The 23,872-nt window shown below is 43.1% G+C and overlaps 1 protein-coding gene across 1 annotated transcript; it reads right to left on the reverse strand.

The window, feature by feature from the left end:
- Window positions 1–1,595: 1,595 nt before the first annotated feature.
- Window positions 1,596–4,494, reverse strand: DUSP1 (dual specificity phosphatase 1). The gene is made up of 4 exons (XM_075856504.1): window positions 3,818–4,494; window positions 3,557–3,705; window positions 3,092–3,311; window positions 1,596–2,668 (listed from the first exon to the last, which is right to left on the reverse strand). The coding sequence occupies exons 1-4, from the start codon at window positions 4,185–4,187 to the stop codon at window positions 2,298–2,300; spliced, it is 1,110 nt and encodes a 369-aa protein (XP_075712619.1). The 5' UTR covers window positions 4,188–4,494; the 3' UTR covers window positions 1,596–2,297.
- Window positions 4,495–23,872: the final 19,378 nt, after the last annotated feature.

Consider the following 23,872-nt stretch of genomic DNA (forward strand, 5'->3'; position numbering starts at 1 on the left):
CCAGAGGTTACCGTTTCCATCACCATTGATTTCAATGGTGACGGAGCCGGTAGTTTCCGTTTGTCTCTTTTATGCACCGGGCCCGTCGTTTTACCGGAAGCAATAGCGTAAACGATGGGATTGGTGCACAAAATAGACAAACTGAAACCACGGCCACCGGCTCCGTCACCATTGAAATCAATGTAGACAAACAACAAAAGGATCCAGCAGCATCGGCAAACTGTGGGTGCAAGCCTCCATTGAAATCAATGGTGATGGAAACCTCTGGTTTCCGTCGGTGTCAGTTTGTGTCTGCTCAGGGTCCCGTTCTGACGGAAACCTCCGACGGAACGTCAGAACGGGACTCCAACGCAGATGTGAACAGAGCCTAAGAATGTAAGAATCACATTTGTTCATATGCTCAATATAAGGACTATGTAAGTAAAGAGTTAACCTTTCCTGTAAAGCCAAACTTTCTTATGATAGATTTCTCAACTTCAGGTCTTATTAGTGATCAAAAGACTGGCATTATAAATCTCCCTGTCTGTATGGCTGGTATTTTATTGTATTAACAGCGTTAAATTATATGTGGGTTTTTTCAGATTTACTTTTGTATTTTAACTTATTGATAAAAGCTTAAATATCTAAATGGTATAGTATTTATGTAGGTCTGCTAAATACGATGATATATGAAGATTTCCATAGCATACATCAAATGTCTCCCTTGTACTACACTGGCATACCACATTTCGTGATAGAGTTGACAGTATAAATAGGTTTTAAAAACAATAAAAAAAAAAAAAAAAAACAGTATAGTGCCAAAAAAGATGCAAATCTATGTAACTGTATGGGAATACAATCACATATCTGCCATTGACTTCCAGTATAAAAAAAATTTTTTGGGTGTCTATGGATAATTAACAGTACATGTCTGGATATTAATTTATTTATTATTATTAATTGCCCGGCATATACGGTCAACTGTATGGCCAAATGCGATGTGAACCAAGCCTGGTATTTGAATGAATACATTGAAGATAATGAATTTATGATGATGTTTGACATTGTAAGAGATGTTTAGTAGGAAAGTAAAAAGTATAAATTATTTATGATTCATGTAGCATTCAATAATGTACAGTTTGTTTAGGTTGTGTACAAACGGAGGATGTTGGGTTGTCATAAGCCAATATTTAAAATCGAAAATTTTATGAGAATAGGAACTGAATGCAGTAATTGTTTTCTATTATTCTTCTATACTGTGGTTAATGTGTTGTATCATTTTTTTTTTCTTCTGGTTCTTATAGCGCCATCATATTCCACAGCGCTGTACAGAGATTGGCATCACATAAATCATTCAGTTTATTGGTTTACTATGAGTGTTTACGTGTATTGATTTTGGGTAATGAGACTGTAACCCCAATGAAAACAGGGACCGATGTGAGTATTGCTTGCACAGCGCTGTGGAACATTTTGGCACTACAATACACAACTATATGAGGTTAGAAGTAAATTAAGTCGCTTTGTGTATGTGTGAACTGTAAAAGAGGCAATTGCACAGTTTTGGGCTCAGACAAAATGGCCACCCTGTAATAGTGAATACAAGAGATACGCAGCACTTTCAGTACAAAGTCATAATTTATTCTATTCAGTATAAAAAGGTCATAGTTCTGTATTAAAAATGTCTTCTCCCAGGAGAAGAAATATATTATTTTACATTATAAATAAGATTCATGGCATATATACATTTGTCAGCAAACTCAGAAGAAGGCTCCGGCCTAGTGCTTTTTTTTTTATCAGTGCGTTGGAAACTGAAGCTGGTCTTGGATATTGAACATGAATTACAGTACCAGAAAATACTGAGGTATTTTTTCTTTGTTTCGTTGAAATACTGAAATCTTAGGCATCTGAAGGCAGGACGAAGCTTGCAGAATAAATAAAGGATGTACATTTCTTCGTTACAATTTATAGGCAACAGCCTCTCTCCAACTTTTCGCAGTAAAAAAAAAAGTTCAGGAATGGAAATACTGTTAAATCCCCATTAAACGGAGATTATAGACACAAGTCAGACGTACAACAAAAGGCAATTGTGACCTGTCTTTTTTTGATTTCCCTAGTGGTCGGGACATATGTCCAAAATCATGACAAGTCATGTCAGTTGTATGTTCATTGTGGTTTCACCAGTTCATTTTGTCCTTCACGCCTATTTGACGGTGATGGCTTTAAAAAAAGAAAATAAAAATAAAAGGTTTTAAAAATTATTGCACTTCGAGTAACACATTTAGTCCATGTGTTTCAGTCCAGTTCTTTTGCGGAGTACCTCAGCAGCTTGGCGATGTAGTGATTGGACTTTGAAGGTAACTCAGAGAGCTTGCTGCTGGGTGAACAGGGATGGAAACTGGGAAATTGAAGACAGTAGTAGTAGATGTTCCCCTGTCCAAAACTGATATTGAGGGGCTACCCACTTCTGCCGAGCAGGATGGTGCTAGTACTTGAGATTCAAACTGAAGAAGCTGTCCCATAAAACTGAAATTAGGGGAAATGATACTCCTTCTCTGCTTGACAAACTCAAAAGCTTCATCCAGCTTCACGCGATTAGTCCTCATAAGATAAGCCAGACAGATGGTAGCGGAACGAGAGATGCCAGCTTGACAGTGGACAAACACTCTTCCACCTTTATTTTTGACAGAGTCTGAAAACAACCAAAACCAATGGGTTATTATAAAGATACAAAAGTATGAAATACTTGTTCTAAAAGGACAACTATTCTGTAAACCTGGGGAGTCTGCATATACAGGATGTAATTGGAATAAATAAGGGAAGCCGTTCAGTGCCCAGTAGGGAAGTTTCTAGCACTGAACACTAGGGGGCACTGTTAAACACAAAAGGAGATAATCCTATTCACTATTCAAATGGTCAGCTTGTCCCCATATAAACAATGAGCTTTGTGCAGTTTTGTAGCCTAGTAAAATAGGGCTACAAATTGGAAAAAAAAAAGTTATATAAAACTAATCTGTGGGAATTCCTAACCTTTACAGACATAATAGGTGTATTTTTTCCTGACAATTTTCTAATGTTAATAAACAGATCATTTAAAATATATATATGTATTTACCTATAAAATCAATAGCTTCATTGAACCAGGAGCTGATGTCGGCTTTATGACTGTCTTCCACAGGAATGCTCTTATACTGGTAGTGTCCCTCAAAGTGGTTGGGGCAGTTGGCAGAAACATTGATCAGGGCTGTGATGCCAAGGGTATCCAACATATCCTTTCTGGAGGCATGATAGGCACTGCCCAAGTACAAAAAGGGCAAGATTTCTACTGGTCCACCCTAGAACATAACAAGGAAACAAGAGTAATGGTCAGTCACATTGTTAAACATATACAACTTATTCATAGTTTAGTAGGTAAACATTATAATGGGTGCTGTGGGCATGATCAGCTATTGGGCATGACTTGTGTGAAGGCATAAGGAGTCGTGTTTACATGGTCTCAATGCTGGGCTTGTTGTAGGGAGGGGGAATTTTCTGACTTTAACTCTTTCATAAGTATTAAAGGGACATTACTTGTACCAACCTGATCATATAGTGGGGTGCCACAGGGGGTACAGTTGGAATCTGCACTGCCTGGTACATTGCTGGCACTCAAAGGCAGGCTCAGTCCCACTGGAGGAGAACATTTGTTGCAGAATTCTGGACACTCAGAAGAAAATGCTTCATAACCACCTGAAAAAGAGAAGATTTGTTATTCATTAGATTTACATGGCATTCCAATAACCATAGCGATGATACAGCGTGGATGTGGTCAATAGAGAAGTCTTATTAGAGGTCAATGTACCTTTAAGAAAGAAGATCCTGCTGCCCCGGGGGTCCCTGCACAGAGCACTGACAGCCAGCATCATGGTGCTGTCCTTCCGGAGGGGCTCCAGCTCACAAGTCCTCTCATCCAGCAGCACTACGGCCTCATACAAGCCTGCGATCAGCCGGCACCTCTGCTCCTCATTGGGGATGATGTGCTCCAAGCCCATGCTGCCTTTAGCCCTTCTCTTCACTATTGTGCTGAACCTGACATTGCTGGAGCTGATGATGTGGGAAGAACTGAACGAGAAGAACGATCTACAGTCCAGCACCAGGCACTTGTGAGCCCGCTCTGCCAGGAGAGCTTTCAACGTGCTGCAATCCATGCCACAAATCTCCATGTTGACCATAGCTCTTCTCAATGGAGGATCAAGTCGATTCAATCCGTGCTTCTTCAGACCTGCTGCAGTGCACTAGTCCAATGGATGTCTGTGTAACAAAGAGTCCGGTGCAGTCGCCTTGTGTGACCACTTTGTCTGAATATCACAATAATACACTTGCGGTAAGAATAAATAAGAGTCCTGTGAGGAGAGCCGCCAGCCCTGTTTCTCGTGTTACTTTAGGTTCCCGCTGGCTGGCTGGCTTTATCCTTCGTTAGTCTGCGCGGCTCAGACAGGCTATATATACCTAGCGGGAGGAGGCTGGCGTTTTTGTGAATGGGATGGGTCGTAGCTAGAATGGAGTCGCTCCTGGTGACGTAAGAGGTACGTGACCCTCCACAGTCACGTGACCCCTCCCTGCATTTCCCTCCTTTCTAGTCGTGAGGCGGTGGGTCATTAGCTGTTCGCTGACTGGGGAATGTCATGTACTGGTGTCGGGGGTTGTGGTAGCGAGAAGAGGGGGCTGTTCTGCGCCAGGTTGTACAGGACATTCGGCTTGGGTGGAGTTTGTTGGTAAAAGTTTGAGGTGCAGAAAAGTTTAATCGGCTATAAAGGGGTTAAATGTTCTGTATGGCGGCGGGTGTCCGGTGCGGAGGGATTAATTTGAGGTAAAAAGAGGGACTATTGCTATGTGCATTGTGGGGGATGTCTTTTGGAGTTTAATGTGTGGTAGACGGGAGATAGTTATTTAGGGGTTAACATAATGTAAAAGATGGGGGTAGTGTTCGTTCTAATGAGGGTTAATATTTATTTTGAGGTGTGCGGTCGGGTCGGTGCTGTTAAGGGTAAGTACGTGGTGATACTGGGGGCTGGTGGTTGTGTGGTAGAGGTGAACTAGTACTTTGGGGGTTAATGTGTGCTACAGGGGGTTGGTACTTTGGGGAATGTCGCTACTGGGGCCGGTGCCTTTGAGGGTCATTGTCTGGTACTTTGCTGGTGTTGGGGAGCAGTTTATGTAGTAGGTGCTGGGGGGGGGGGCTCATTTACATGTTTGTGGTGGTTATTTTCTTTTAACCGAAAAGGCTGGTGGGAGGTCTGAAGAATTAGCTGTCATTTTAGTGGGGTCCCCTAATAATAAGCGAATAGTTGTTGGGGCAGCACAGTCATGTTGGATTTCAGCATTCACCATACTTTGTTTTGGGATAAGCGGTGCCAGTTTTCCATCTCCCTTATGTAGGAAAATTCAAAAAACATTCAATTTTTAGTGCCTTGGAAGTTTTCCCCAAATCCGTGACCTATATGAAGTAACTGCATTGTAATCCCCTCCCTAGTGAAGCCGCCGCAGAAAGGATTTGTCAGGAGTAATTCTAAACACAAGTCAATGGGATGATCCACATGTACTTTACGGTGACATCACTTAATCTCCCAGCTTTGGCCCTGCCCATCCGTATGTAGTGCCAAGAACAATGACGTTGACTAAGCTGCAAAGTCAAACCCTCGTAGATGGGAAATACACGGCTGTAACCCCATCCACCAGCACACCGGCCCAGCGGAGGCTTCACACACGGCTTACAATAAGGAGCACGCAAAGTTCTTTACCGATCGCATTTTACTCACATTCAGAATTGATTAGAAGCAAATTGCTGGCCCATTTTCAGAAATTTTTCACTAATATATCGGTAATCTGAATGGGAGTAGTGTGAGGTCATGTGTGAGCACTTCACTAGGAATCTGTTCGGGCCAAATGCCCACCAGAAATCACAAACCATGGCCACAAGGACTGATCAAGGAGGACAACACCGTGTCATGGCATGTTCTCGTCAAATACTCGGATCTCTCCTTTCTTTCTCTCTTTTCTTTCTCTCTTTCTCTCTCTCTCTCTCTCTTTCTCGTTCTCTTTCTCGCTCGCTCGCTCTCGCTCTTTTTTTCTCTCTCTTTCCAAACATCTCGGTGCTAAGCTGCACTGGCTGGCATAGTGTCACTTGATAGGTGACATTTGGTTTATTAATACTTTCTATTGTCCTTTACTGAATTATAATATTTTGCAGTAAGTAAACCTGTTTTTAGACAGGTGAATCTCAATATGCCAGCATGTCAAAATCCTGCAGTGATGGGCAGAAGACAAAGGCTTTCTAAGCCCATTGATTCCACCGAAGTTTCCCACACCCCCTGTGATTTAGCAGCAATGATCTCTGAAAAGGACAGAGATCCAGGGCAGAAACCCTCCTGCATTATACTAATAATGTGTGGGCGGAAAGCTTATCCTTTAGTGGGTTTGAAGGCAGAGAAGTCTTTTCAGGAGTAAGAAGAGTGTAACAAAACAGTTAAATTGATGCTTCAATAGGGAAAAAAACTCAACAGTAAATAATAGTTAACTATTAACCTGTCAAGAGCTAAGAACAATTCAATCTGGAAAAATACAGGGGACTTTGTTTTCCTCTTTTTCTTGCCACTCACCTGCTATGAGTGCAGGAAGTATGAAGTTATAGATTATGTTCGTTTTCTGTTTGAAATGACTGTTGTGTAGAAAAGGAATGTATTTGTACGGCGTACCTGGTGTGTTTACACTTTTCCAAATGATTTCATAGACTTATAATGACCAGCATATAGTGGCATTCAGACAGTCATGTCAAGTTCTGAAAAATGAAAACTTTTGTATCAGCCTGGGTTCATGCAGCATTAAAATAGTGTATTCTATCTATCAGATGTAATTTTTTTCATGGAGTATATTATAAAAGTAGAAGATTTGATAGTCGTTCACACCACGTTTGGGGGTCACAGGGCCGGCCTTAGGTTGGATGGCGCCCTGTGCGGGACTCTCTATTGCTGCCCTCCACGAACCAAAAGTTAACCACATATATAGACACGCACATACTGAAACATATATATATATATACTGTACATACATGAAGACATATTAAGACATACAGGCAAATATATATATATATTACACACACACACACCGAGTTAAATACTGTATATAGACATACACACACGAGGCGTGTGTGTGTGTGTGTGTGTGTGTGTGTGTGTGTGTGTGTGTGTGTGTATATGTATGTATGTATGTATGTGTATATATATATATATATATATATATATACACACACACACACAAGCTGGATCATATACAAATGCATAAAGGCACATATATACATACACACAGACCCATATATACCCACACATACACACAGTACAGATAATGTAGTGAATGTTACCTGCAGTCCTATGTAACACCACAGAAAACACACTGTGATAACGGAGTACAGAGAATGGAGAAGTTACCCACAGATCAATATAACACCACAGATATATCAATCTGTTTACTATACCAACACACACACACACTGGAACATATACACACAGAGACATATAGACACACATAGGCACCATCTCTTCTTGCTAACAGGCTCGCATGGGCAGGCTATGGGCGGAGCTTCCTTCTCTTCTCTTGCTGCCTCTGCTCCTGTTGTTTTGTCTGTGTAACAAGGAGCAGAGGATATAGAGCTTAAACGACCTGCCCAGTGGCACCTGCTACATGCGGGGAGGCTACAGCGCCCTGTCTACTCGCACAGGTCGCACACCCCTAAGGCTAGCCCTGGGTCTATGTTTGGTATATATGCCAGGAAATTCTCCACATGTGTATGTTTAACATTGCCATAGGCTATTAATAGCCAGTTATTTACAAACATTTGTTTTTTGCATACATTTGGCTGGTATATGTCAGTTTCCTTTGTCTCAACTGTATTAAAAGTGGATTTGTCTGTGCTTTTCAATACAACTGTATGTTTTTGTTAATAGAGGTCAGTGGCAAATGTATGGGACTGTATAGGCATACGGTCTCGTCAAACCTTATTTTACTATGGAAGTATAGTACAGCATGTTGCTTTAAAGGGTAACTAAGCTTTTAAAAAAACTTTTGACATGTTCTAGTGACATCAGAAGTTTTGATTAGTGGGGGTCCGAGCACTGAGACCTCCACTTATCGCTAAAACTAAGCGACAGAATTGCTCGGGTGTAATGCTTAGTTTCTGATAGGCTTTCCTCGGAAAGCAGAGAGAGCGGTGTACGGACTCTCCATAGACTTTCTATTGTGACCGTACACTGCTCCGATAAGAAACTAAGCAGCACAGCGCTCCCCTGAGTACTTCTGCTGATTTTTTTTTTTAGTGATCGGTGGGGGTCTCAGTACTTGGATCCCCACCGATCAAATATTCTGACGTGTCACTATGACCTGTAAAAAAGTTTTTAGTTACCCTTTTATGTCCCCTGTTAAAATGGTTCTGAAATTTCACAACTACAGTGGTAGAACAGTAATTCTATTTCCTGAAAAGATTGAGGGTGCCCACTCTTTTTTTTTTTCCGTACTATAATCAGGTGCTCTTATTATGAGTTCTTTATTTCTGATCTTCCTGTGTTCACATCTTCTACCTTAACTTGACACTTGAAGGTTTTACGTGACTACATGAAGTAACTCAATAAGAACAAGGGTTCAGCGCATAACAATAAAGCTGTCCGTGTTGGTGTCATATTATACTGACATTATTTCTGTTCCTTGATTTTTGGCCCAGTGATCAAAGTTGAAAGTTTTAACTAACTATACATTTTACCAGTCTGTAAGTACATTTAGTGGAAGTGTCACGATTTCTAAATATGTGGTGACCGTCTGGTTGGGATTCGCAATATGTGCTACTAAGAAAAACAATCTAGCAGCCATTTTACCTCCGTAATAAGATGTTGAGAAAGTTTCCGTTGTGGTGGATCACGGCTCGCAATCACGAGAGTCACAGGAAATGAAGTCAGCAGCTGTAGTCTACTCTATAAACCACACTTTAGAAGAAAATACATTGTACTAATAGACATGTAATTGTTCAAAACAAAACACTGATACAAATCGCAACTGTTTATGACATATGATTGATGCGTTATAAGGCCAGGATATTATCAAAAAAATTAAACCGGTTGTTTGAGACTTAAAACGGTCTATATTTGTTCTAGTAACAGCGCCCCTCTTGTCCATGGGCAGTGCCGGGTGTTTTTCTCTTAGCTCCATTAAAGTAGCAATATCTTTTCTATATATTATTCCTGTAATGTTGTAACTTTTGTTTATTTACACTTTATTTGGGGGTTTTTTTTTCCAGATTTTTTACTTCCTTAGGGCAGTTCGATAATTCAGAAATTTACAGAGCCTTATGGATGGAGGAAAACAATGTTATGTATTTTTTTCAATAGTGTAAAAAAAAGTCACTATCCTCAACGTGTTTGTCATAAAGCCTGTGTGACAAGTCTAGCCTGTATATTGTGTATACCAATTTTGGCCGCAAATAACTTTCACAATGAGATCAGTCATATGTTGCACTATTGTGAGTGCTTAGCCATTCCCCCTGTGAAATATGTGATATAGACTGACAGGCCTCATGCCCACATCAGTTATTTTCTTCAGGGTGCTATCCGTTTTTTTAACGGATAGCACCCTGACCCATTCATTTCAATGGTGCCATGCACACTTCCATTTTGACGGTTCCGTTGTTCCGACAAAACTAGGGCATGTGGTACTTTTTTCCGTTCAGTGACCGTGGGGCCCATTGAAGTTTATGGGTCCGTCAAAATAATGGACGGCATGCGGAAGGCATCCGTGTGTCGTCCGTTTTTGACGGATCCGTTGCCAAAGTTCTCCGCATTCAACACACAAGATGGATGTGGAGAAACTGATCACAATGGTGCATGACCACCCAGAACTGTGGGATACGCGGGCAGAATCGTACCACGACCGGTACAAAAAGGATGCCGCGTGGGAGGAGCTTTCAAAGGAGCTGTTGCAGCGTCGTTGGGAGCAGGGAACTCGTGCACAGCGTCCGAAAATAAGTAAGTAAATACACACATTGCACTTTACTGTAAATCATTATTTATGGCCCTGTTTTGCTATTATGTCATTGCTTGTTTGTTGTGAAAACCGCCAAAACGATCATGTGACGTTCCTATGGGTGTTCCCTGTGCCATGTAACAAGTTCATTTTAATACCTTCGGTTGTTTTAATGGACCGTTTAAAATGGAAGACAAACAGAAGCACAACGTCCGTTTAAAACAGAGGAACGGACAGGGAGTCAAAACGAAAAGCACACGGAAATCATAACGGACACACGGATCCGTTTCAAACGGGCGTCAAAATGGTGAAGGATGTGTGCATGAGGCCTTACACGGGCTTCATCGTATATTGGAAAGTTAGAAAGCACCTGGCACTCTAGTGAAAGCACCTGGCACTCTAGTGAAAGCACCTGGCACTCTAGTTTGATCCTTATTTACGAAGATTTAGACTTGTTTTGGCCAATTGCGTTTTTGTAAACATACTGCTATTCTGTTTACATAAGTGGTAACTAATGTAAGTACCGTATTGTATATGGACACAGTGAAAATATACAATTCATAGAATTGTAATTATTGATCTGGTGTAAGCGCAGTAATAATTCAGTGTTTTGCCTTCTGGTCATATACTAAACAATATGTATGTAAAGCCTTCTTACTAAGACCAGCAGGTGGCTTTACAAGTCATTCTTTCCTGGTGTGTTCTTTCCTTTCTTTGATGTGTTCATTTACTTTACATCATAAGGCAGGTTTCAGGCAAGACAAGGGTCATGTGATTGTGACGCTTCTGGGAGAGGCTAGAAGATTCTTAAAACACGTCACTCGTGAAGTGCAATGTGTTTATATGTATCACGTTACATGTTTGACTAAGAGGTTGGGCTGCAGGAAACAAATGCCGCATATGTCATAGATTCACTACATTGACGGATAACGTCACTGATACAATGAATCTAAGGATATAAACAACAGTTTTCTGTGGTTATTATTGTGGATAATAAATATCCGTTAGTTCCTACACCAGCAACTTTCTCTGTATAATTCCTCTTGCTTTTACTTTAATTTGACAATGTTATAGGCACATGCAAGTAAACTTTCTGGATAAAAATGGCGTTTCCTGTTAAATTATTAATTGGAGAATATTTCAGCCTCCCTAATGAAATATTTCTGAAGTGCTTGCTAAGCAGGAACTAAATATTTTAATATTCCACACACTGCAGACTTTTTCTGCCCCAGTTTTCTCGGCAAATCCCTGGCGGATCCACTTCAAAATCGGCAAGTATTAGGGCCTGTTCACATCACTGTTGGCCTTCCGTTGCGGAATTCTGTCGTAGGTTTCCGTCTGGTTAACCCCTCAACGGAAACCTAAGCTTTCGCTTCCCTCACCATTGATATTAATGGTGATGGAAACCTATCTAATGGTTTCTGTCTGTCACCGATGTGTAAGGTCTGTTGACAGACAGAAACCATTAGCTAGCTTTCTGTCCCCATTGAGTTCAATGGTGAGGGAAACGGAAGCTGAGGTTTACGTTTACCTTTCCGCTGAGGGGTTAACCCGACGGTAACCTCAGGCGGAACCTCTCAGCAGAATACAGACGGCGATGTGAACACAGCCTAAGGCCGGATTCACATGAGCGTGTGCGTTTTTTGCGCGCAAAAGGTCCGTGTATCATCAGCGTATGATACGTGGCTGCGTGATTTTCGCGCAGCCGGCATCATTATGACACTGTTTTTATGTTTGTAAACCGAAAAGCACGTGGTGCTTTTCTCTTTTCATTCATAGTTTTGACTACTGTAGTGCGCATCACGCGCGGCACACGGAAGTGCGTCCGTGTGCCGTGCGCGGTTTTCACGCACCCATTGACTTCAATGGGTGCGTGATGCGCAAAAAACGGGCAAATATAGGACATGTGAGTTTTACGCAGCGGACACACGCGTGAAAATCACAGACTGTCTAAACGGCCCCATTGACTAACAGGTCCATGCGACGCGCGTGACAATCACATGCGTAGCACGGACGTATTATATGTTCGTCTGAATAAGCCCTTGCATGCAGATTTTTTCCAAGGATTTACTGCGGATTTCAACCTATGCCTTGCTAAGGATAAAATTCACAACAAATTCTCAGCAGAATTGACATTGCGGATATGAAAAACCACAGAGCACCCTCAATTCTGCACAGATTTTTTTTTTCTACTACATGTAGCAGAATAGTAGTCTGCTGCGGAAACTTGATGAATCACATCAATGTATTGATTCTTCAAATTCTTCTTAAAGGGCTATTTCAGAAGGGTCAGATTAGTGGGGGCCTAGGACGTCCCCACAATGTACATAATGAATGATACAGATTTTAAACCTTTCAGGACCAAGCACAGCTCTAACAATTGGTCTCTCTGTCACCCTGAATCGCTGTGCATTGCAGTTCCGTGTATGGTGCGCGTCTGCATTTTTTACGTGCGTATGAAGGTGTTTTTGTTTTTTCCTCATTTCTTTAGCAACTGGTGCGTAAAAAACATGGACAGCACACGGATGACGTCTTTTCACGCACCCACTGACTTCAATGGGTGTGTCATGCACAAAAAAATGCACAAGAATAGGATATGCAGTGAGTTTGACGCAGCGGACACACGCTGCGTGAAAAAGACAATGTCTGAATGGCTCCATTGAATTGCATAGGAAAGTGTGATGTCTATAGTTTTAACGCACGTTACACGGACGTGAAATACGCTCGTTTGAATAAGCTCTCCCGCTATATACACACACATGACAGTGGGGAAAAAAGGGCAGCTAACAATGGATCAACCGTTAGATATTCTTGGCTATTTTGCATCAGCGTGTCTCAAAATTTGAATCCATTTCCTGTCTGACCGTTTTTAACCGCCATTTGCCATCAGTTTTTCACGGACATTAAAAAAAAAATTTGATGAATTTTAATCATTAGGGTATTTTTTGTCCCAACCCCCTGAAATCACCACAGTACCCATGTAGATAGTGACGTGATACCACTGTAGATATTGCCACAGTGCCCACGGTAATGGTGCCACAGTGCCCACGGTAATGGTGCCACAGTTCCCACTGTATAGTGTCCACATAGTGCCACACACAGTGCCCATGTATATAGTGCTGCAGTGTCCCCTGTAGGTAGTGCCCATATGCCACTGCCTATGTAGATAGTGCTGCCCCCTTCAAATAGCGCCATCCTCCTGTAGATAGCAACATCCCCCCCCCCTCCAGATAGCACCACCCCCTTCCCGTAAATAGCACCACTGTAGCTCCCTGTAAGAGTGGAATCCCTCTGGTCGGGGATTCCGCTCCTACAGGGAGCCCCTGATGGCTCTGTCCATATATGGACAGTGACGTCCGGGGTTAACTAAGGCTTTATTCAGACGAACGTAAAATACGCGCGTGCAACGCGCGTGATTTTCACGCGCGTTGCCCGGACCTATATTAGTCTATGGGGCCGTGCAGACATGTGCGTGGTTTTTGCGCAGCGTTGCTCCGTTGCCAAAAAGGCACTACATGTCCGTTGATTCAGCGTTTTCAACGCATCACGCACCCATTGAAGTCAATGGGTGCGTGAAAACAACGCAGGGCACATGGAAGCACCTCCGTACGCACAGCGTTTTTCACGCAACACTTGTTAAGTCTATGTAAATGAGTTGAGCAGACTAGACAAAACAACTACAAACCAGGAAGTGGCTTTTCACTTTCTGAGCACATGCGCACAGTTTAAACTGACATCTGCAGCAATGCCACGTGCGTGCGATGTGGAAAAACTTATATGCTTGGTCCATGACAGACCCCAGTTGTGCAAAACGAACGCAGAGGCCTACCACGACCGCACGGGCAAGGAGGTAGCCTGGGATGAGGTCGCGCATAGCCTATTTGGGCAGGAGTGGGATAAAAGTACCACAAGAGACCGCAAAAGCATAGGTAAGCGCTGATCTCAATTGATGCTAATGCAATCGGCCATGCTGTAGTGTATATCCTTGTGTTTCACATGTTCTGTACTGTGCTTGGTCGCGGGTGTGGCACTGCATCATTTATAGGCCAGTGTTTAATGTGTGGTTGTGTTTTAAGTATAGCAACGTTTGGGACAAGTGAAGTTGTCCGTAAGGTCACATGGTCTCATTTTGTTGTCTGTCTCCTGTTCCTATGTCCAGTTGATGATGTTAAAACACGGTGGAGGAGCTGTCGGGATCAGTTCAGGAGGGAATATGGAAACAGAGGGCGAAGTGGGGATGGGGCGTCCAAAAAACGCCCGTATATATATATATATATATATATATAAAACAGCTGATGTTTCTCAAGGACATTATGGAGATGCGACCGTAAGTTCTGACAGTACATTGATGACGTGTGTGTTCACTGCATAGCCTGTATAAAAAGCTGTATGGCCCTTGTGGACATGGTCAAAGGAGTAACGCTAAATGTTTCTGGCAGATGCAGTGATAATCTCAATGACACCGAGGAGGAGGCTGGCCATGTGGAGTCGCAGCAGGTCACGGAACAACATCCCGTGCTGCCCTTGACCCCCGACCGCACGCAAACACAAGCAGCCACCCAGTTAAGCAGCCAACCCCAGCTGCCACCGTGCCTGGACAATCTCCGGACGCCACCAGCCAGACGCCGGCGCACCCAGGTTGCCCCAGCAGGTGCCAACGTGGATTCCAGAGTCCTGGAGTACCTTAGGCGCTGTGCGGAGGAGGATGGATGTGACGCTTTTGGCCGTACCATAGCGCCACTACTTCGGCGAGTACCGGACTACCGGATGGCACGCGTCCAAGGGGCCATCCTTGCTATCATTGACTCTGCCACTCCTAACAATCCACGGCAATGCTTCCAGGTAGTAGAGCAATGGCGTGGATTGCCTGAAGATTGCCTGACCTCTACTGCGCCTCTCCCTTCCCAGCCTGCTCACACCTTTCCACGGCCACAGTACCAACGGCCGATGGTGAGCGTAATGTCACCAGGTCATGTGGTGCCTCGCGAGCGCCCTTTCCCCCCCTACGTCAGACCCCAGCCTCCCTTTGTCCAGGGCCTCCCGGCAGGGCTCAACCCTCAGTATCAGCACCACTATGCTGTAGAGGAACATTCTCAGCAGGCCCAGGGACAGTATAGTGGTGCTGAAATGCAGAGCCAACATTCTCCCTCACACAGGTATCACGATTTATAGAAGTGTGTAGGCCGATGACGGCTGTTTCTATGTGGTGATGTAAACATGGAAGTCCCAGTTTGTTTATGTAGCATCATGTTGGTGCGTTGTATATGTTTTTATGGCTGCTGGTTGCTGGTCACAGTTTACTTTTGAAATAACAGATTAAAGGGAATGTGTTGCCAGAAAAACATGTTTTTTTTAAAAAAATTAAACATTTAGTGTGTGGGTGATTAAACATTGTTCAAATTTTTTTTATTTTTTTGCACGAGTCCATGTAATATTATAAATTATTTCTAATTTATAATACTACCCATTTTTGGTCACTAGATGGAGCTGTTCCCAAAATTGCAGCATTGCAACATTGGGTTAAAAGCCCTCGCTCTAGTGAGCTCTCAGCATCCCCCCCTCCTTTATCCTGGCTAGTGCCGGGATAAACGAGGGGTTTGAAAGGTTTAACCTCCTACACTGTGTGTCGCCATTTTTTGAGGTAACCCACAGTGTAGTAGGTTTACATACAGTAGTAAACACACACAAACACTAACATACATTGAAATCTCTTACCTGCTCCTGCCGCCGCGGCTCCCTCCGGCCCGTCCGCTCCCTTTGCTGCCGCTGTTCCATGTGCACAAGTCCGGAAGCCGCGACCGGAAGTAGTAATATTACTGTCCGGCCGCGACTTCCGGTCCACAGGAAAATGGCGCCGGACGGCGCCAATTTCGAATAGGACTGTGTGGGAGCGGCGCATGCGCAGTTCCCACACAGACGCCGTACACGGCAGTCAATGGGACGGGAGCCGTTCGCAGTCCCTATGGGACTGTGGCTGCCGTGTTCCATGTCTGTGTGTGTCGTTAATCGACACACACAGAAATGGAACAAAAAATGGCAGCCCCCAGAGGGAAGAAAAAGTGTAAAAAATAAGAAACAGTAAAACACAAACACACAAATGAAAATAAACGTTTTTATTAAAGCACTAACATCTTTAACATATAAAAAAATTATTTGTGATGACACTGTTCCTTTAAATGGTTATGCTGTTTGCAAGTCAGATTATATGTGTTTGCCTCCATTTATGTGTTGGAAGCCAGGTTCCCCCAAACATTCTTTTATGTAATGTTCACAAATTAGGCCGGTGGAGCAAGAGTGTAGCATGCCATGATTGAGGTATTAGTTTGTCTTTGGTGGTTTACCTCCATTCCTCATATTGCCCTCGCCTGCATTGCAGTCGTGTGAGAAATGGGGAACAAATGATTTTTGTAATGGAATTAGTGACCAAGGGCTAAGGCAACCGGCCTCCCAAGCTAATTCGTCTAGAGGAGATTTAACGTAAAAAGGAAAACCACCAAAGATATAAGCTCGCAACCCACGTCAAGGGTCCTCATGTCTTGCGAGTGCCGAATCAAAATATCCCCTCCCCAAAGAACAACAAAAGTCACAGAAAAATGCTACTGTGGCCCACTAATCTCAACTAGGACAGCCCTCACAGAACATCCTCCTGCCATGGCACAGCTCCATCCGGGCTGTCAAAATATTGTGCAAATATGTTGCGTACTCGTATTCCCGATGTTTGCGTCCTTCCAAGTGGAATTGGCAGTGGAATGGTTGTTGAGGAAACATTTTGCCGAATATATTCGGCATCACAACCACCATCATGTATGCGATAAAAATTATGAAGCACGACACACGCTTGTATGACACGGGTGACATTTAACGGCGTCAGTTGCATGGTGGTGAGGAAAACACGCCATTTGGAGGACATTATGCCAAATGCACATTCCACACATCGGCGTGCTCTGCTAAGCCGGTAATTGAATATGCGCCGGCGGTCGTCCAAGCCTCTTCGAGCAAATGGGCGCATTACTTGACTTGTGAGTCCAAAACCCTCATCTGCCACGATCACATAAGGGACTGGTGGTCCTCGCGAGCCAGGCAGGTGGGTCGGCACCGAGAGCAGATTGCACATCAGACGATGGCCCATCCGGGATGTACGAAAGATGCGGGCATCAGCTGAGCTTCCATAGGACCCTATATGTACAATGGTAAAACAATAATTGCTGTCGGACAGGGCCAACAAGACGATTGAAAAATACTGTTTGTAGTTATAGAATCAGGATCCGGAGTGGGGGGGCTTCTTGACCCGAATATGCTTCCCGTCTAGGGCACCAATACAATTAGGAAATTGGGTGGTGGTGATAAAGTCTGATGCAATGGAAAGCCAGTGGTCTGTCGTCGGCTGCGGCATCACTGTGGCCTTCAATCGCAGCCACAACACAACACAGGTGCCTGTGACAATGGCCGAAATTGTGCTCACTCCAAGAAGGAATTCGAAATGTAACGAATGATAGCTGTTTCCGGTAGCTAGAAATCTATATGGGCGAGATGCAAAAACACACAACACAAATAAGCGTGCTGGAGGACATGATAACCACACACCAGCCTGTAAGCAGCAATAGTTTTAAACACACATACCTTAACGTCACTAGGAGTCGCTCCTCGGGGGAAATGCAGCGCCGCATATTGGTGTCCGTGTAGGTTATGCCTGCGCGAATCTGCTCCAGTAGAATATCAAAAGTCAACACAGACATGCGGCAAAACGATAGAAATTTCTCACGGTGGCTGCGAAGGTCCTCATATAGAGTATGAAAATGGCCTTTGGAGCTGCGCTGGGCCACAAGTGGATGAACCCAAATCCTCCCTCTTCTACGGGTTCCCTCCTCAAGCATGGGTCGGCGTTCACCAAATCTCCTAGAAACCATCCATGCTAGCAGCACACGGCCCAGCGGAGTCAAGGGCATATTGTAGTTTTTTTACCTGTAAAACCACCCAAAAACAACAAACACGGGCCAAAGTGTGAGGTAACGTGAAATCTTGATGCGAACATGTGCTCACAGCAAGCAGGTGTTGGAGAAGGTGTCTTTTTGTAGGCTGCCCTCTCCATTACTCCACCCTCCGTTGTTTTGACGCGCGTAAAAAACGCATGCCATACGCGCGTTAAATACGCTATCACGCTGCCCAAACGGATGCCACACGCAACTCCAACGCAACCGAAACGGCGCGTTTTTCACGCGCGCAAAAACGCAACGTTCGTGTGAATCCAGCCCAAAAGCAGAATCCCCTGCCAGAGCGGGAATTCCGCTCCAGGAGTAACCCCTGACGTCACTGTCCATATATGGATAGTGACGCCAGGGGCTTCTCCAGTAGCGGAATCCCCGGCCAGAGTGTCGGCAGGGGATCCGCCCTAGAGAGAGCCCCTAACGTCACTGTCTAAATGGACAGAGATGTCAGGGGCTCTAGAAGCGTAATTTCCGGACAGTGCGATCTGACATCGGGGATTCCACTCCTAGAGGGAATTTAGGGGGTGGCACTATCTACAGCGGGAATGGGGAGACGACGGGGGCTCCCTCTAGGAGGGGAATCTTCGGCCAGAGCGCCAGGGATTCCGATCCTAGAGGGAGCTTAGGTGGTGTTTACAGAGGGTTTTGCCCTATCTACAGTGGGTTGTGTGTGGCGTCCTCTACAGTGTGTGTGTATTCTGGGGCTCTCGTTAAACCCCATTCCAGGCTGCCAACGTTTATATACATGACCACTGCACGGGGCATCAGCAGTTGGAATGTATGTAGCCGTATGACAGTCGTGAAGGGGTTAAAAAAATTTATATTGTATTTGGATTTTTACTGATTTTTTATTTATTTTTTACATTAAGATGGAAAAAGGGAGGTTTTTTTGAACTTTCAATATTTTTTTTTTTCTTGTACACTACTGAAAACTTTGTTTAACTTCTTTTACACTTTTTATTAGTCCCCCTAGGGGATTTGAACCAGCGATCATCAGCTATTAATGTACTGCAGGGCTTAACAGTGGCAGAAAGAAGACAGACCTGGGGGGCCTTCATTAGGCCTTCATGACAATCATCAACACCCCAAAATTGTGCTGTCGGAGGGGGCCACCTCCTGTTTCTAACAGCTTAGATGTCGCTATTGACCATCTAAGTGGTTAAACGGCCAGGAACAAAGCGATCTCTGTTCCTGGCTGTTCATGCGAGATGTCAGACGTAATACATTGCTGACACCTGCAGCACATGGAGTGGGCTCAGCGTGTGAGCCCGCTTCATACTTTAACCCCCTGCCCCAGGATTTGCAGTCAGGTCCAGTTGCATGAAGGGGTTAATGGAGAGATAACTGCATACACATTGGAGATCCTCAATGGGGCTTTTGAAACCCTTCAGAGTAAGAACATGCACATGTCATCTTTCTGTTAAAATCAGGTTAAGGGGCAGTTCCTCGGTTGAAGTCCCAGTTTCTAGATTCCCACACCAATGTGACTCTTCTGATGCATCTGATTTACATATTGGATTTATAATCAAAAATACCCCTGTAAGAATCTATTAAAAAAAACTCCTTGACTCTGTACTATGTTCGTAATTCATTGTATGGTTTCCTAAATGTATAAGGCCGTTTGTCATCCATTTGACATTTGTTTTTCATGGCCATTAAAATAAAATGATGGATTACAATTGTCATGGTTTCTTTTGTCCCAACCCCCTGAAAACACCACAGTGCCCATGTATGTTGTGTCGCTATGTCCCTGTAGATAGTGCCACAGTGCACACTGTAGATAGTGCCAACTAGTACCACTGCCCACGTATAAAGTGACATAGTGCCACAGTGCCCATTGTAGATAGTGCCACAGTGTCCACATAGTACCACAGTGCCCACATATAAAGTGAGAGTGCCACACTGCCCACTCTAGATACTGTCACATAGTACCAGTGCCCAAATATAAAGTGACATAGTGTCCATATATGGATAGTGACGACAGGGGCTTCTCCAGGAGCAGAATCCCCGGCCAGAGCATCGGAAACACTTGATGGACCTTTTCCCATTCGTTGGTTGAACTTGATGTACATGTATCTTTTTTCAACCGTACTAACTATGTAACTCTCTGGCCAGGGATTCCACTCCTACAGGGAGCCGCAGTGGCGCTATCTAGATTGGGGGTTTGTGCCATATTTGCAGGGGTGCTATCTACATGGGGGGGTCAGGGAGCCCCTGATGTCACTTTTCATGTATGGACAGTGATGTAAAGGGCTTTCCCTGACTAAACGCTCAAAGTAGCGCTGTGTCCGGGGAGTCCTCGGCCAGAATCAGTTCTTACCGGCCATTACAAGTATTGATTCCTGAAAAACATCCATTAAAAACTTTTCCATTGAGTTCTACTGGAGCTGTCAGGCCGTGAAAACGGCCAAAAATAGGACATGTGAATACACCCACAGAATTTCATTGTTCTGAAAACGGCTGTTAAAACAACGTCTGTCACCGCCGTTTTTCACGGTCTCGTGTGTTGCCTTATTATACAAAAAAAATCTGTACATCACCTATTTATTGAAAACCGTATCATTTATTTGTGATGAAATTACTACTCTATGGTCCAAATCTATTAGAATAAACTAATTCAGCAAGATGTCATGTCCAACATGAGCACAAGAAATACATTTTTACAACTTTTTTTTTCAGGAGAATGTCTGTTTTTTTAAGGGTCAGAACACATTTCTTGTGTGTCCTGTTTTAATATCCTTTTAGTTCATGTGTCCTCTTTGTTTTAAGTGGTCAGAACAATCTATGGAGGTGAATATCCTGCACTTGTCGCTCCTATTCCTGTATTAATGAGTCTCCATGTCCTATGAGATTGAGCAGAATAGATGGAGATAAGGGGGAGAGAGAAGGTTGAGAAGGCTTTAGAACGAAATAATTCTAGAAGTCTTGTTAAACTAATGCAGAAAAGTGGTAAACTTGTATTTTGTTTTCTTGGTTTCAAAAATATCTATATTAAAAACTGTGAAATAGATAATGACAAGTCTATCCTACAGTAAAAGGAAACCAGGTTATTTACTCAACCTTTGTACTCAATCATCTATTTAAAGCCACAGATGACTTGATGAGATCATCTGGCGACTGCTCATTTTTTCCACAAAAATATAATTTTGGTGAAGTACCTTCAATGACCAAACAAGTCCATAATAGATGATGATAAATATATTGGCATGACTTTCTAACTTATTATTATATAATTACTGAATGTTTTAATACATATCTTTTACTAGACTGAGTTACTATGACTGTCAGGGAACAATTTTTAAAAGTGGTTAAGTAGCACCTTAGTGGGCATAACAGAAACCTGTCTCAATGAGCGCCATGATTCGGTAAGTAATGTGGGCGGCTACACCATATTTAGAAGGGATAGAAAAGATAAAGGCAGAGGGGTTTGTTTGTAAAATTCAGCTTAATACCATTGCTGAATGACAACATTGGCGCAACGGTGACAATGTGGAGTCTTTGGGTAAATCTCCATGGTGTGGGCAATAACTGTAAACTCATAATTGGAGTTTTGTAATATGCCAATTAACCCCTTCCCGACATTTCGCATATCCATACGTCATAGCCGGGTAGGGGAAGTATGGAGCGAGCTCACGGGCTGAGCCCGCTCCATAAAATGCAGGTGCCGGCTGTATGTTACAGCCGACACTTCACAGTAACGAGCGGGATCAAGCTCTTGCGCGATCCTGCTCGTTTAACCTGTTAAATGCTGCGGTCAATTGCGACCATGGCATTTCAATCGCTAGAAAGAGGGAGGGCCCCCTCTAGCAACTCATCGCGCAATGCAATTGCGGGGTGGCGCAATGAAGGCCCCCAGGTCTGCCATCTTTGTGCTCTTATTAAACCCTGCCTATAGTGCAAGCGATCCAAAGATTGCTGCTTCAAGTCAAGGGTTTTATGTACAAAAAAACAAATATTAAAAGTACAAAAAACACACCTATTCCCAATTTCCCCCTGAAGCATTGTAAAAAAAAATTAAACCTAATTTGGTATGTGTGCACCATAAAAAGAAATGTAAACACCAGAATCGCTATTTTTTGCCGCCTCATCTCCCACAAAAAAATTGAATAAAAAGTGATCAAAACCTCGCATGTACCCCAAAATGGTAAAAGTAGTAAAATATTAAAATTGTTTTAATTGCACGTTGAACTGAAGTGCAAAAAACAATGGAGGAATCGCTTTCCTTTTTCTCTTTTTTTTTTTTTACTCATTTTCTACCCCACAAATATGTTTTTTTCCTATTTCCTAGTACATTATATGGTACAATAAGTGGCGTTACAAAAAACTACAACTCGTCCCTCAAAAATCAAGCCCTCATAGGACTATATCGACGGAGAAATGAAAATGCTATGGCTTTTGGAAGGTGGGGTGGAAAAAATGAAAATATGAAAAATAGCTGCAGCGGGAAGGGGTAAAAATAGTTGAACAGGCTGAAGATGAGATGATGCAATACATAGAAAAGGCAGCAAATAATAATAATGGGGTCCTTTACGTTGAATCTTAACTATCCTGACATTAATTGGGACATGGAGGTCACTGGTTGTGTTAAAAGCTACACGTTTTTATCCACCATTCAAGACCATTATTTTACTCGGTAGATGAACCAAGTAAAGGAGATCATTTGCTGGATTTGATCTTCTTTAACAGACCAGATAAATATCAAATGTGCAGGTCCGCGAGCACTTGAGCAGCAATGACCATAATATGGTGAGTTTGGAAATAATATTTAATGAAATGGTAAAAAGGAGAACTACAAAAACCTGCAACTGTGGACTAGCACAATTCAATCTACTAATGGCAACAGTCTTGTAGACTGGGATTGTATGCTTGTAAATAGGCACACAGAAGCTAAATGGGGAGACAAGGGGACATTCTTTATGTGTAGCAAAAGCATTTCAGACATCAATATACACCATATGGCCAGGATTCCTCCTGACCATCACACCTTTTATAAGCTTGTAGGAGCATTCCAAAACCATGGGTGTTAATATTTAGCTGGCTCCTTTTGCGGCTATAACCGCCTCCACTCTTCTGGCAAGGCTTTCCACAAGATTTTGGAGTCTCTGTGAGAATTTTTGCCTATTCAGCCAAAAGAGAGGTCAGACACTGATGTTGGAAGAAAAGGTCTGGCTCACAATCCGCAGTACAATTCATCCCAAAGGTGTTCGATGGGATTGAGGTCAGGGCTCTGTGCAGGCCACTACTTTTTTACACACCAAACTTGATAAACCATGTCTTTATGTACCTCGCTTTGTTCAGTCATGATGGGGGTTATCTGGTGAGTATTCCACAGAATACAATATGCCAGATTTACTATTCAACATGCGCCAGAATTCTGGCTAAAATTTAGCCAAAATGCTGGTATACATGCCGTGTGTCATATTTATTTAACGGTTTTAGACAAAAAAACTGGCGTAAACTAAGCCAACTCGTATAAGGATGAGAAAAGTGTCTAACATGTCTAGCAAGATGCCCCACATTTATCATATAGCATGCATACAACTTGTATACAGTATATGTAAATCTGCTCCAATATGTTTATTTTGCAATGTCCTTTTTTCTTTACAGGTATCAGTCTGTGTCACATGTCAACACTGCAAGGTTCAGTTGACCTCACGGTCTTGAACGGCTGTGACGTGCAATGCAACTGTACCATTCAAACCCAGCCTGTGCTTTTCAAGTACTGTGTTTGAATAGTACGGTTGTTATTGCTCCTCAGATGCACGCAAAATTGTTAAAGGTCGCATGGCAACCACTATGGTTGTTACAAGAATCGTACTTGCAACATTGATATATCAACCTATACAATTTGACATGTATATCTAGAAAAA

Source organism: Rhinoderma darwinii, chromosome 3, assembly GCF_050947455.1.
Source record: "Rhinoderma darwinii isolate aRhiDar2 chromosome 3, aRhiDar2.hap1, whole genome shotgun sequence".
Taxonomy (NCBI): domain Eukaryota; kingdom Metazoa; phylum Chordata; class Amphibia; order Anura; family Rhinodermatidae; genus Rhinoderma; species Rhinoderma darwinii.

Coding starts and splice junctions, on each gene's coding strand:
- DUSP1 (XM_075856504.1), bottom strand. CDS start 4,187: ATGGTCAACATGGAGATTTGTGGCATGGATTGCAGCACGTTGAAAGCT. Junction 3,312..3,556: donor GCACCCCACTATATGATCAG/GTTGGTACAAGT, acceptor GTTATGTTCTAG/GGTGGACCAGTAGAAATCTT. Junction 2,669..3,091: donor TGAAGCTATTGATTTTATAG/GTAAATACATAT, acceptor GGTTGTTTTCAG/ACTCTGTCAAAAATAAAGGT.